At 35.7% G+C, this 13,413-nt stretch overlaps 1 protein-coding gene across 2 annotated transcripts in view; it reads left to right on the top strand.

Annotated features, from left to right (window-relative positions):
- GSPT1 (G1 to S phase transition 1) overlaps positions 1-9,310 on the top strand; it is a 36,554-nt gene extending 27,244 nt beyond the window's left edge. For both annotated transcript variants that reach the window (XM_079944790.1, XM_079944789.1), the window contains exons 12-15: positions 885-1,058; positions 1,887-1,976; positions 2,122-2,290; positions 4,194-9,310. In XM_079944790.1, the coding sequence (XP_079800916.1) occupies positions 885-1,058; positions 1,887-1,976; positions 2,122-2,290; positions 4,194-4,246 (486 nt within the window). In that variant the 3' untranslated portion in view covers positions 4,247-9,310. The remainder of the gene's footprint in view (positions 1-884; positions 1,059-1,886; positions 1,977-2,121; positions 2,291-4,193) is intronic.
- Positions 9,311-13,413: the final 4,103 nt, after the last annotated feature.

Raw genomic sequence — 13,413 nt, 5'->3', positions numbered from 1 at the left:
GGGAAAGAAAGCCATTATTTGTGTATGTGTGTGTATGGGGAAACTACTAGAGTTCAGCAAGTGACAGTTTGTAGAATTCTCGTATGGAATATAGTGATTCTGGATTCTCTACTGTATGTCCACCATCATGAGAAAGTTCATTTTTGTCCTGAAGGCTTTATTTTGTTTGTTTTCTGCCATGTGTTTTAAAAATATGAATTACTTCTAAGGGCAGAAGTGGAATAAAATGAGGGAATACTAGTGAGTATTGCTTTTAACATTTTTTTCCCCATCTATATGCTCTTTAAAAAAAAAATTATTGTGGTAAAAGACATATAAATTTTACCATTTAATGACATTTAGGTACATTCACAGTTTTTTGCAGCCGTCACCACTGTCTAGTTCCAGAACATTTTCATCACCCCAAAAGGAAACTACCTATTAAACAGTCAATGTGCTTTAAAGCTTAGCTGTTCAAATAACCTTAGAAAAGTACATTCTTTGGATGTTTGGGGGATTGATAGGTAATGGAAACTATGTCTGTTAACTCCTGGAATTTAACAATAATAATAATAATAATTACATCCATAAAATTAAAATCCAAATTTTAGATTTAATGTTGTAATTTTGAAAAAGACAAATGTTACTTTATACTTGTTCTATTTGGAAATTATTAGGATGTGACAGATAAATCTTCTAATTGGCAGTTTGTACTTTTAGGATATGATTTTTTTCATTAAGTTCGTGTCATACAAATGTTACAAAGTTTCACACTCAAAGAATTATTTTGGCTAATCAACAACCACAGAAAAATGTGACTTGCAAGTCTTCAGCAAACAGATAATTTTCTGTTCTATAATGCAGTGAATGTGTCAAAAAATCTCCAATCTTGGTTTCTTTTTAAGCACAACGTGGAAGTTCTTGGAATCCTTTCTGATGATGTAGAAACTGATTCTGTAGCCCCAGGTGAAAACCTCAAAATCAGACTGAAAGGAATTGAAGAGGAGGAGATTCTTCCAGGGTTCATACTTTGTGATCCTAATAATCTTTGTCATTCTGGTCGCACATTTGATGCCCAGGTAAACCAATTGTTGTAATTATTATGATGATGTTCCCTGTCTAAATGAAACTAGAATTTAAATCTCCTTTGTCCTGATTATTGGTGACATGCCATTGTGTGCAGAAGGGGAACTAAAATAGAATAAACCATATATAGAGATCACAACTGTGATGTATATCTCATACACATAAAGTCTTTAAGATGGTACAAGTACTGGGTAGGTAGTATGCTTTGTAAGTTCCCTATTTATTTCCTGTTGATAATATATATTGATACTTACATTTTGCTCAAAGTGTTTTTCACTTTAAGTAGAGAGTAGTTGCTGTGGAAGTCATGGTTTGTCTGTTCATTCAGAGCAAATAACTTTCCAGACAGAAAAACACACATAATTTCTCGATGTTATTAGCAACCTGACCTCCCCAGGACAATGAAAGAGTAAGTGATTGGTACAGCTCGCAGAATTTTTGAGTTCTAAGATACGATGACTAATCAAGTTAGATTTTGATGTCAGATACAAGGTTGTTAACTTTGGACCTTGGATACTGGGAAACGGATAAAACTATAAGTTCACATCTAGGAGGAAAAAAACCTAGCATGTGAGCAGCAATGATTAATTCCTTGGTGGGGAGTATAGAGGAAAGCCTTCCCAGAGAAGAAAGTCTGCCTGTGTCTTTAAAGTTTGTGTGCTTGCCAAGAAGATCAGTGAGGTAAGGATACAAAGTTCATGCTTGGAGGTAAGGCAACCTGATCCAACACAAAAATAAGTTGGTGCCCTACTGAGATTGTGAGTTACACATTCAATTCTTTTTTACCTAGGGATAAAGATGTGAATTTTTTTGTTTGACAGATAGTGATTATAGAGCACAAATCCATCATCTGCCCAGGTTATAATGCGGTGCTGCATATCCATACCTGTATTGAAGAAGTCGAAATAACAGTGAGTTTTAAGATAACTGAGGTTTTTAAGACCATTTCATCTTGATAATTTTTGATCAGCAACAGTGATGTATTCTTATTTGCACTTCTAGTATTAAAGATTTTTATTTGACATTATTCCAATCTCATCCTTTTTTCTTGGATAGGCCTTAATCTGCTTGGTAGACAAAAAATCAGGAGAAAAAAGTAAGACTCGACCCCGCTTTGTGAAACAAGATCAAGTATGCATTGCCCGCTTGAGAACAGCAGGAACCATCTGCCTTGAGACCTTTAAAGACTTCCCTCAGATGGGTCGTTTTACTTTAAGAGATGAGGGTAAGCCTTTAAATTGATGTCCAGTGTTATATCTAAGATGCTTAGCTTTGGTAATCTTCATCTGAGTGCAGCGCACATTGCAAGTTCATAGGAAACTTGGATACTTGTTTTATAATATATTCATATAATAAATGTTTTATGAGTTGAATGAGTTGAACAGCAGACAGACTTGACAACACATCTTAGTATTGATGCTCTAGATGAATAATCTTAATTTTAATATTTTGCAAGCAGTGGATTTTGAGAGTCATTTTATTTATTACTAAATAAGACATTTCTATGATGAAATCCTCTGTAATATGTGTGATTAAAACTCATCTTGGGGCTTCCCTGGTGGCGCAGTGGTTGAGAGTCCGCCTGCCGATGCAGGGGACACGGGTTCGTGCCCCGGTCCGGGAGGATCCCACATGCCGCGGAGTGGCTGGGCCCGTGAGCCATGGCTGCTGAGCCTGCGCGTCTGGAGCCTGTGCTCCGCAACAGGAGAGGCCACAGCAGTGAGAGGCCCGCATACCGCAAAAAAAAAAAAAAAACCTCATCTTGAAGGACTCTATCTTGTAGAGAAAATTTTTACTAAGCAAGCCTCTGAGGTAGACATCTTTTTTTATGCTCAGAAGAAATCATTTTAAAATCAAATATGATAAACATTAACCACATCGAAATGGGGGGAGATAAAAGGGGTACATAGATTGATAGTCTTAACACCTAATATTTCAGAAGTTTAATATTCATGTTCTTTTGTGTGTGTGTCCATTTCTGCCTATCTGAGTGGATTGGAACAGCTGTAATTTTCTTATCTCACAGCCATGAAACTCTGGTATTATGGAAACAAAATGACATTTCTCTATAGATTATTATATTAACTTAGATAACTTTTAAGACTATGGAAAACTTTACATAAAACTTCATGGTTCACTTGAAATATAGAATAGTCAGTTCACATATTAGTTCCAGTTTCATTCAGCAGTAACTTTACTGTATATCTACTGCATGGCAGGAGCCATGCCAAGCACTGGGAATATGATGAATATGGTCCCTGAGCCTTATTTTGGAGAAATCTGTGTAAAGGTGGTATCCATTTGAAGTCATTATCTTAAAACTCCTCTTGGTGAAACTGGTTACTGGGTTTGTCCCATTAATATAACAAAACGAGAATTTTAGTTACCTGATAAAATCAGGCAGAAGAAATTAATGTAGCAAGAATTTTTAACCCCAGAATTTTTTTTCTTTCTAAAGAGTAGTTGGCTTTTAGGTTTTTCACAAGATGTACATGGGTTTTCTATCTCTTATAATAGGACTGAGAGCCCTGTTTAACAGCTTTTAATGAGATAATTTACATACCATGAAATTGACCTGTTTTAAGTATACAATTCAGTGAATTATATGTTTACAGAGTTGTACAGTCATCCCCGCATTCTAATTTTATAACATCTAGAACGGAACCCTAATACCTGTTTACAAAGTGACCACCTATTCCCACCCCTAGCCTTAGGCAACCATAAACCTACTTTTTCTCTCTGTTTGCCTTTTTTGGGACACGACATATAAAATAGAATCATATAGTTTGTGGCCTTTAGTGTCTAGTTTATTTTACTCGGCATGTTTTTGAGCTTCAGTCATGTTGTGGCTTGTACTGTATGTAATTCATTCCTTTTTATTGCCAAATAGTATTCCATTGTACGGATATCCACATTTTACTTCTCCAAGCATAGATTTTTGAAAGAAAATCATATCTTCAGTTCCCCTCCATTAATCAGAAATCATGTCTTTGATGGTAAAGCCAGTTAATTAGTCATTTACATTGTAAAATAATGATTTAAAATATGATTTAAAATAATAAATTTTAATATCTTACATAGCCTTGCTGTTAACTACTGAAAAGGTTTTTTAAAAATTTCATTTCTAGGTAAGACCATTGCAATTGGAAAAGTTCTGAAACTGGTTCCAGAGAAAGACTAAGCATTTTCTTGATGACCCTGCACAATACTGTGAGGAAAACTGACTGCAAAAGCCTACTTCACACCGCCTACTCTTATTTTCTGCCCATTGACAAACCTCTCCCCATGTTTTGCAAAGACAAAAATTCACAGCAAAAGTCCACATTATGTCAGCTTTCTCATATTGAGAGCTCTGCTATGCCACTGTTGAATTTTTCCCAAGATTTTTTTCTTCCCCTCTCAAACTCTGCTTCCTTGGACAGATTTGGCAATAGCTTTGTAAGTGATGTGGACATAATTGCCTACAATAATGAAAACCTACCAGGAATTTTTTAATTTTTCATTTCCCTTAGGCATACTTAGTCTTTTTTTCCCCCAGGCAGATCATTCTGAGTGTGCGAGTGTGTGTGCACATGTTACAAAGACAACTACCATGTTAATAAAATATTCAATTTGAAACCCTTTTCGGTATTTGAATTGCTTTTGAATAATGTTTTTTATCTGGATGTAACATTGTTGCATTAGCTTTTTAACTTTACCAAGTAATTGAGTACATTTTATTACTTGGACTTTTCTAAACTTTCCTTATCCACTACTTTAAATGAGGCATTTACAAACAATGTTCAAGTTTGTATTAAAAGAAAGAATTAGTTTGACCCCATTCTTTTGATGGTTAATGCATACATACAGTATCTTTATGCAACTGTGACACTGCTTTATTAGGTCTACCAGTTTCTGCCAATTTATATTTTAACATGATTTCTTAAACACAGTAAGTGGTTTTAAAATACAAGAACAGCATACTGTAGTTTTTATAAGTATAAAGCATAATAAAATTGTACCCCTACGAAAAATTCCATTAACTTGTTAAATTAATGGAATTTACAATAAAGACAGCATGTTGAGACGTGGCAGAAATGCCTCCATTAGTATTTATAAGAGCTGCATGCATCTAATATGAAAACTGTATCAACTGCAAGTGCCAGTTCTACAAATTACTCAGTTTATTGTTTGTATTAGTAATTTTAAAGGCTGGATGATTCTTGCTGATTAAAGCTAAATCTCATCCAGCAACTAAATGAACATATTTTTAGAACCATCAGAATCTGCACAGACTAAAGTTAACAGTGATAAATAGAATCAAGCACAGTGTAAGTTTTTCTCAATTTTTCGAAATTGACTGTTTTCTTGAAATTTGCTAAATTATGATTTGGATGAATCGCAATGCAGCATTGTGGATTTTAGATCAAAGGCTGACTTTCTGTTAAAACTGTGTCACAACTTTGAAATTTTTTAATGAGAATAAATGGGAAATGGGGGGGACACTTTCTGGGTTTATTGGATGCCCCCTTTATCAAAGACTTGGCCTCTTTTAGATTGGTTTATCTCTAAATAAGATACTTTGTAACTGTGTATTTAATGACATGTCCCTTCCATGTAATCATCTGCCTCAGAAAAGAAAAGCCTAGTCAGACTGTATTTCCAGTCACAAAACATAAAAATTAATCTAATCCTGTTTTCTTAACTGTAAAATTCCCATTCATTTCATGAATGAGGCCACATCTTATGGACAGAGCATAGTTACTGTCCTCCAGCTTCCTATAACTATACTCATGGCTATTAAAACTGCATGAAATTTAAATAAAATTTATTATGTCTGCAAATCTCTGGGCTTTTATTTTTCTGGGATATGTGGGAGCTTTAATCAGTGCATAGTAACTCTTTTTCTACTTCCAAGTTATTAAGAACAAAATACTAGCAATTGCTTGGATTTTAATGAATCTTTAAAAGCTCAAGAGTCATTGAAATTAATTCCAGAGATAGATTTCCATTTTTAAACTGAACACATTTTTTAAAAAACAGTTATGTTTGCTATTAAAACATTTACACTTTTAGGATATTATGTGTATATTGCCAACACTCAAGTAAAATGACATGGATATCAACTGTGAAGGGCCTACCTCTAAAAAAAAAAAAAAAAGGATAATTATGAAATAAAATTCAATGGATTCTTGTATATTTATGCAAATAAGATTATTTAGAAGAAACCTCATTGTTAACCAACACCATACATTTTTATGGGCTTTTAAGTTCTTTGGGAAGAATGCTCACTTAAACTTGATGCATTTTAAACTCATTACACTGCCTGGTTACTTGGATGGGCAAATATAATGTCTGAAGTGAACTGGGAGTGTGTGGAGATGTTGGACCTTTAAAAAGCAATACAGATTCCTACGCTGTCATTTTGTCTTCTGTAAGTACAAACGTGTTTACATTGTTGACAAGGCAAAAATAGGGTAATTGGCTGTAGACTTAGGATATTACAGACCTAAACATTTTTTTCCTCTTTAGCATAGATATGTTAGAATCACAATTTTCTTTGCATTAATGATGTTCTTTATACAGCTTTCATGATATATTATTTAATTATAGTTTTTTAAATTAATGAAATGAATTTAAGAAAGATACTGAAATAAACATCTAAGTAATGGCCATTTTAAATCCTATTTCTTACTGTGGGAGAAGGGGAAATACAGCATTTGCTTCTTGTTTTTAATTTGCAAACAACTCATCCAATGAAAATTATGTAAAATCAAACCAAAAGAGATGGACTGAGTATATAATGCCACGAAACTAAGTGACAAATAGTAAAGTGTTCTTGGGTAAATAAGCCCATGTATATTTGTTTTGAATTGAAATGTGATAATTGAATGTAAAAATTTTGTAAATTATAAAAGGATACAGGTTGTTCACTGTAACGAGGTAATTCATACTTGTCTGCTAGTTACATAAACTACAAGAACTGCTTTTACAATATGGGATGGACTTTGAACGTGATGCAACTGAACAGTTACAGGCATCCTCAGCTGAAGTACTGCAGATACTCTGGGTCATACTTTCAACCAGCCGCAGTTTTGCAACCCAAGAAAAAGGTGAACTTATGGTCGAAAACTGCTTCCATGATGAATTTTTGAAAAAAATCAACTAAACTCCCTGGCAATCTTCAGAAAACACTAGTTACGACTGTAATTACTCTGTGGTCTTTGATGGCTGTTCCACATGACAGCACTCTAGCACCTTTCCTCATTGGCATGGACTTCCTTGTGGACCGCTGCTTCGTGGATGACAGCTTCACTGCTTTGGGTAGGAATTTAAGGTAGTCAAGGGACAGTTTTTATTGTAGCTCTTAACGTCACGCAACTTTCAGCTTTTAAAAACCCTTTGTGAAAATTCTGGTAACAGCACTATAGCTCTGACTGTAGGATGACTAAATTTTCAGCGTTGGCCTATCTTATCAGAATAAACTGTGCCATTAATCCTCTCACAGACATATACACTTAAGGTAGATAGCAATCAACAGAATTTAGGGGACGATTTTCTGTCTCCAAATAATATGGCTTATATTTCCTCCAGCTAATTTTTCAGTGATTATAGCAGATGCTATCTAATACATTTATGATCTTGTTTCTTTCTCTAGAAATCTTGCCATGGCAGCAACTTGTTATATAAATGTAATTACACATGCACAACTTTGAGTTCAAAAACCTAGTAGGTTTAACTTTAGCAGTCAGTTGGTTATATTAGATTTCATGGTAAATGGAATAGGAAGTGTTATTTTCCTGTAGTTCAGTGGATTCCATTTGAACCAGTTTACTGCCAAATTTCAGGTAGGGTAAATATGGTTCAACTTGTGATGGTTTTGGCTCTAGGATATTCTTAATTTTCAATATGCTAGAACATATTGAGTCTTCCTTTCAGTAAATACACTTTTCACATACCTCTAATCCTATGCTTCCTTGAAACAGTAATATGCTAGCTGAGTTGTTTACTAAGAAATGTTTTAAGGGCCTGGAGGTGTGGGAGTGTTGGGAGTGTTCTCCAAAATAAGGGAGAAGCAGATAGGCACCATGTCTGATTAGGCAGAAAATTAGGCAGGATTTCTTCATCAATTCTCAGAATGGTAATTGTCTTTTCTGCCTTGCCACACATGCCACTGTGCCCTTTAAACCTCAGGTTTGTGGACAGCAAAGGTAGAATTACATTTTGTGCTTCCTGAGGCTACCCTCTGCCAGGCACATTACCTTAGTGCTTCAGATGTCAGCCCAAGTCCCTGCTACCTCCTTTCCTGCTTCCCCGGAAAGAGTGTCTGTGCTGGAGCTGGAGCTCCTGCACTCCTCAGGTGACCATCCACATGCATTAGGTGAAACTGAGGTCTGAGTCCAGAAGGTCTATATCTTAAGGACTCACATGGGGCTCTCAGAAATTGACACACCTCTTAGTTAACTACTTTCTTCTCTTTGCTCTAAAACAAATGTGGCTCTCTCTCAGGCCAGGATTTAGTGACTAGTTTTCACTAGACAGCAGATTAATACCTAGCTCTCATTTTTTAAAAAGCAGAATTAAAGGGAACTGATTAGGTTTGCTGGGTTTTTAACTAATTCCAAAGCATGGCAGAATGCTCTAGGTAGGAATTACAGGAATCCAAGGTAAAGAAACCTTTTTCTTATGATTTGTAGCTACCTACTGTGCCTGACTTGGTGCCTGTGTGAGGATTAAGCCCTTAGTCTGCTCTTGCAATTATTCAAATGACTGAAGTTAAAAAAATTTGCTTTTTATAAAGCAGAAACTAACACACCATTGTAAAGCAATTATACCCCAATAAAGATGTTAAAAAAAATTTGCTTTTGTAATAACAATAAAAATTGTCATCTTCCCTTTTGAAGGATTTGTCTCTTTATATCACCTGTATTGTATCATACACTGAGTGAACCTGTTTTCTCTACAATGCTTAATGTCGTGTTTGGGCATCAGACCACACATAGGCACGGTACTGCAGTGTGTACAAGATTTTACACTTCATGGCCTGTGGAACCAGTTTCAGATACGCAAGTTCTCTCTATCAATGTATCTTAAAGCAGAAAAATAGCATCAGTACCCTGGATGTTGTAGCTTTGCAGTGAAGAACTGTATCTCCCAGTCTAGAATAAATGATGGCCAAATTACAATGAAATAAGTTGTATTCTTTGAGTTTAGAGAAGAGTGAGGCTACTGATAATATGTCTACTGGCAAAATAGATTAGCTAGAGAGGGCATAATGGAAGAAAACATATACTGAACTTGCTTTGCACCCTTATTTGTGATTATATTTAGGTTGAGATTTCACCCCTCTGAATTGAGTAGTACAATCCTCCTAAAGGACTTTGTTTGCTTCCAAACTACACAAGTTACTTAGAACAAAAGCAATCTCCACCATCTTTGCTATTTCCCTGGCAAATACACTAAGTTTTAGGGTGAGAAAGCAATTTTGAAAGGATTAGGTTCGTAGGAGTAATTACTGTTTTAAAGAAGGTCCAGCAAACAGAAGGTGTACACAAGTGTTTTTTAATTAAGATAAAGCTTGCATACAGTGAAATGCACAGATCTCAAGTTTACAACGAGTCTGTCAAGTGTATACAATTATGTAAACACCCCCATCAACATACAGAACATTTTCATCACTACAGGAAGTTTCTTTCTGCCTGTTTCCAATCCATCCCTTCCTCCTGCCAAGGCAATCACGGTTCTGCCAGAGATTAGTTTTGCCTGGTTGTTTTTTTTGGCCTCACCTTGTGGCATGTGGGATCTTAGTTCTTCCCTGACCAGGGATGGAACCAGCACCCCCTGCAGTGGAAGAGCAGAGTTTTAACCACTGGACCACTGGGGAAGTCCCAGTTTTGCCCATTTATGAACTCCACATAAATGGAATCATATTATACACCCAATTGTCTTTTTTTTAAGCATGTTTTAGAGATTAACCCACATGTCTTAACAGTTTATTCTCTTTATATTTGCTGGGTAATAATTTTATTTGATGTATATCCCATAAATTTTTGTCTGTCCTTGAAAATTTTGTTTTCCAATTAGGATTTTTTCTCCTGTTGGTTGCAAATACAAACAGCCTCGTTTGAATTTATCATTAGAAATGCAAATGAGTAAATAAACCAGAGAGAAAAGCTTTACTTCTTCTCCCTTTATCTGCTTTTGTAAAGCTGTTACCAAACAGAAACAGACTATTTAGCCTCCCCAAAGGTGAAAAAACGTGAGCTCCCTTCTGATCTCCCTATCAGTCTTGAGTGCTTGCTTCACTCTGTTCCCTTTGATGTGCCCTGTCAATTATAAAACTGGATTGTCCCTATCACACTTTCATGTTGCTAGAGGCAAATTCACCTGACTTGTACCTCTACTGATTAACTCTTTTAAACCTCAGGGCTAAGTCCTTGTTTTCTTTTTTGGTAGATTTATTTTATTAAATTACATGTATGAATAACTTTTAGAAGTTCTTTTATTGATCCCTTATTGATGACCTAGCATAATACTTTCAGTGGCTATTGAAAACCTTCCTAATTTGAGTAAAGATGCACTTTGAACTGTCAGTAACATTCACCAGTTATATACTGGTATGGTTAAAAGAACACAGTCCTCCAAGAAGTTGTCAGCTGCTTATCTTCAAAGATAAAAGATGATCAGTGGTACTGAAAAGGCTTTTTCTTTTTAAAGCCTAGAGGTCACTTTTTAAAATAGCCTTAATGGGACTTCCCGGTGATCCAGTGGCTAAGACTCCACGCTCCTAATGCAGTGGGCCCGGGTCAATACCTGGTCAGGGAACTAGATACCACATGCCACAACTAAAGATCCCGCATCTCACAACTAAGACCCGGCACAGCCAGATAAATAAGATTTTTTTTTTAATAGCCTTAATAACATTTCTCAAGGAATATAATTCTTCTAAATTGAGACTGACTGGATTAAAAAGTTGTCTACCTAAATGGTGTACAAGGAAGGGTTGGTGTACATCATGAGACTGAGCAACAAGAGGTGCTCAAGGTACCCACACAGCTATATAGGTACAAGAAGAGAGCTAAAGAGGAACAGCAAACAGGTTGATAAAGTTTCTCTACTGAAAACCTTTTCATTTTCTTCTCTCCTTTCTGGTGATCTCATTGTTCTCTTGCTTCTCCTTCCCTAGGGCCCTCCCCATTTTTTTTTTTTTTTTTTAAATTAGAATCTAATAAAAATTTCTTGACTTACCAGCCTCTTCTTCCCTGCTTGAGTTTAGGTACAGGCCTCCCCTCTTTCAGGCCCTAAGATGCACATTTCACTTTCTAATCCATTTAATGATTATTTTCAGCAAAGGGCCCTGTGCAATTATGTATGTGCCAGGTACTATGTTGATATATATGATATCTCATTTAATCTCTTACAATTCCAATGGAGAACTAGCTTCATTTTACAGATAAAGAAACTGAGGCTTGGGAGATTAGCTAACTTGTCCAAAGCTGAATAACTAGTATATCGCTGAGTTGGGATTCAGACTCAGATCTTTCTGACCAAAAAGACCATTCTCTTCCTACCTTCCTTAAAATGTCACATTCTGTATTTGAGCAATATTGTTTCACCTCTTAATTCTACTACGTCTAGGTTAATATCTCCTAGCAGATTTCAATACCAGGATGAGTATCTTGAGGACACTAAGATTTTTAAAATTGCTTTTAGATAACCCAGACATGGATAATTATATGGCTTGTTTGTTGTTGTTCTGTCATTTGTAATTATTCTAATTTTGCAGGGTTGTTTAGATTTACTAGTTGATTCTAGCAAATATTTATTTTCAAATAACTGGAATTTGAGCTCCATTATTAAGTTTGCTGTTTCTTAAACTTTGTTTACCGTCTAGCAACATCTTCATACATTCTTTGCAGGTAGTTGCACTATGATTTATACTACTTTGCATACAGTTAATGCCATTTTGTTAAGCAGGCAGATTTTGCAACTACTAAAAAAAAAATTTCAGGGCTTCCCTGGTGGCGCAGTGGTTGGGAGTCCGCCTGCCGATGCAGGGGACGTGGGTTCGTGCCCCGGTCCGGGAAGATCTCACATGCCGCGGAGTGGCTAGGCCCGTGAGCCATGGCCGCTGAGCCTGCGCATCTGGAGCCTGTGCTCCACGACGGGAGAGGCCACAACAGTGAAAGGCCCACGTACCGCAAAAAAAAAAAAAAAATTTCAAGAAGTTTAAACAGAAACCTCTTTCAGTACCTTCAGAGAAACAACTTAATGGTATTCAGTGAGACCTGGGTACTCAAAATATTGAATGTCTCTTCCTTAATGTATGTTTACTATAAAAAGAAATCATACCACAAAACTTAGTAATTGTTCCATTAGAAATGTACATGCTAATTACTTTCATTTCTTCCCAGATGTTAATGTATGTATTAATTTTTAAAAAGTAATTCACATACATGGTTCAGGATACTTAATTACATTTAGTTTTCCTTTAACTCAATCTCCATTATTAGGACTACCTATAGTATTCCTTTACAAGTACAATACTATGTTCATTTTGGCTGGCAACTACCATATTTAATTCTTTTAAAAATTCATTATTTTTAGGGGGTAAAGGATAGACAGGCATAAATAATGTAATTTAATATGTGGAGTCTGGATAGAGAGTTTACATAGTATTAATCTTGTGTGTGCTCAGCAGTATCTTGAGTTTGAAAAGCCTTAAAAAGAAAAGGTAGAACTGACAGCAGTTTAAGAAAATTTTAAGTTATTTAATTTATTAATGAACTATCTACCCTCAGGCTATTGAGTGAAATTTGATAAAATAATGTGGATTAGTTTTTCAGATTAGCTTGTTTTAAAGGACCATTTGGGGGATTTCCCTGGTGGTCCAGTGGTTAAGAATCCATGCTTCCACTGCAGAGGGCCTGGGTTCAATCCCTGGTGGGAGAAATAAGATCCCGCATGCCGCATGGTGTGGCCAAAAATAAATAAATAAAAATAAAAGACGAACTGGTGGAGTAAAATATTTTCCAACATAAATCCCAAAGTTAAATAACATATTACGGCAACTATACTTACACAGAAAAAATTGAGTACATTTCAGATTTAAAACTAGTGCTCACTAATGGCTAACCCAGGTCTTAATAAACAGCAGGCACGGATATTTAGGAAGGGATAAAATTCCTTGAGAAATTTCAGTGTACATTAGAATGGTTTCAAATACAACAGGTCAAGAAGAACAAGGATTTTTTTAAAATTATTTGACTTAAAAGGTCACTGGTGACTTTAAAGGGAATAGGAATAGTGTGATTGAAACCAAGGAGTCAGGAGAAACCACTTGACTACAAAAGGACAAAAAAAACGTAG

Source organism: Stenella coeruleoalba, assembly GCF_951394435.1.
Source record: "Stenella coeruleoalba genome assembly, chromosome: 15".
Classification (NCBI taxonomy): domain Eukaryota; kingdom Metazoa; phylum Chordata; class Mammalia; order Artiodactyla; family Delphinidae; genus Stenella; species Stenella coeruleoalba.
The sequence above is the reverse complement of the archived record's forward strand: the minus strand, read 5'-3'. Positions and strand labels throughout refer to the sequence as shown.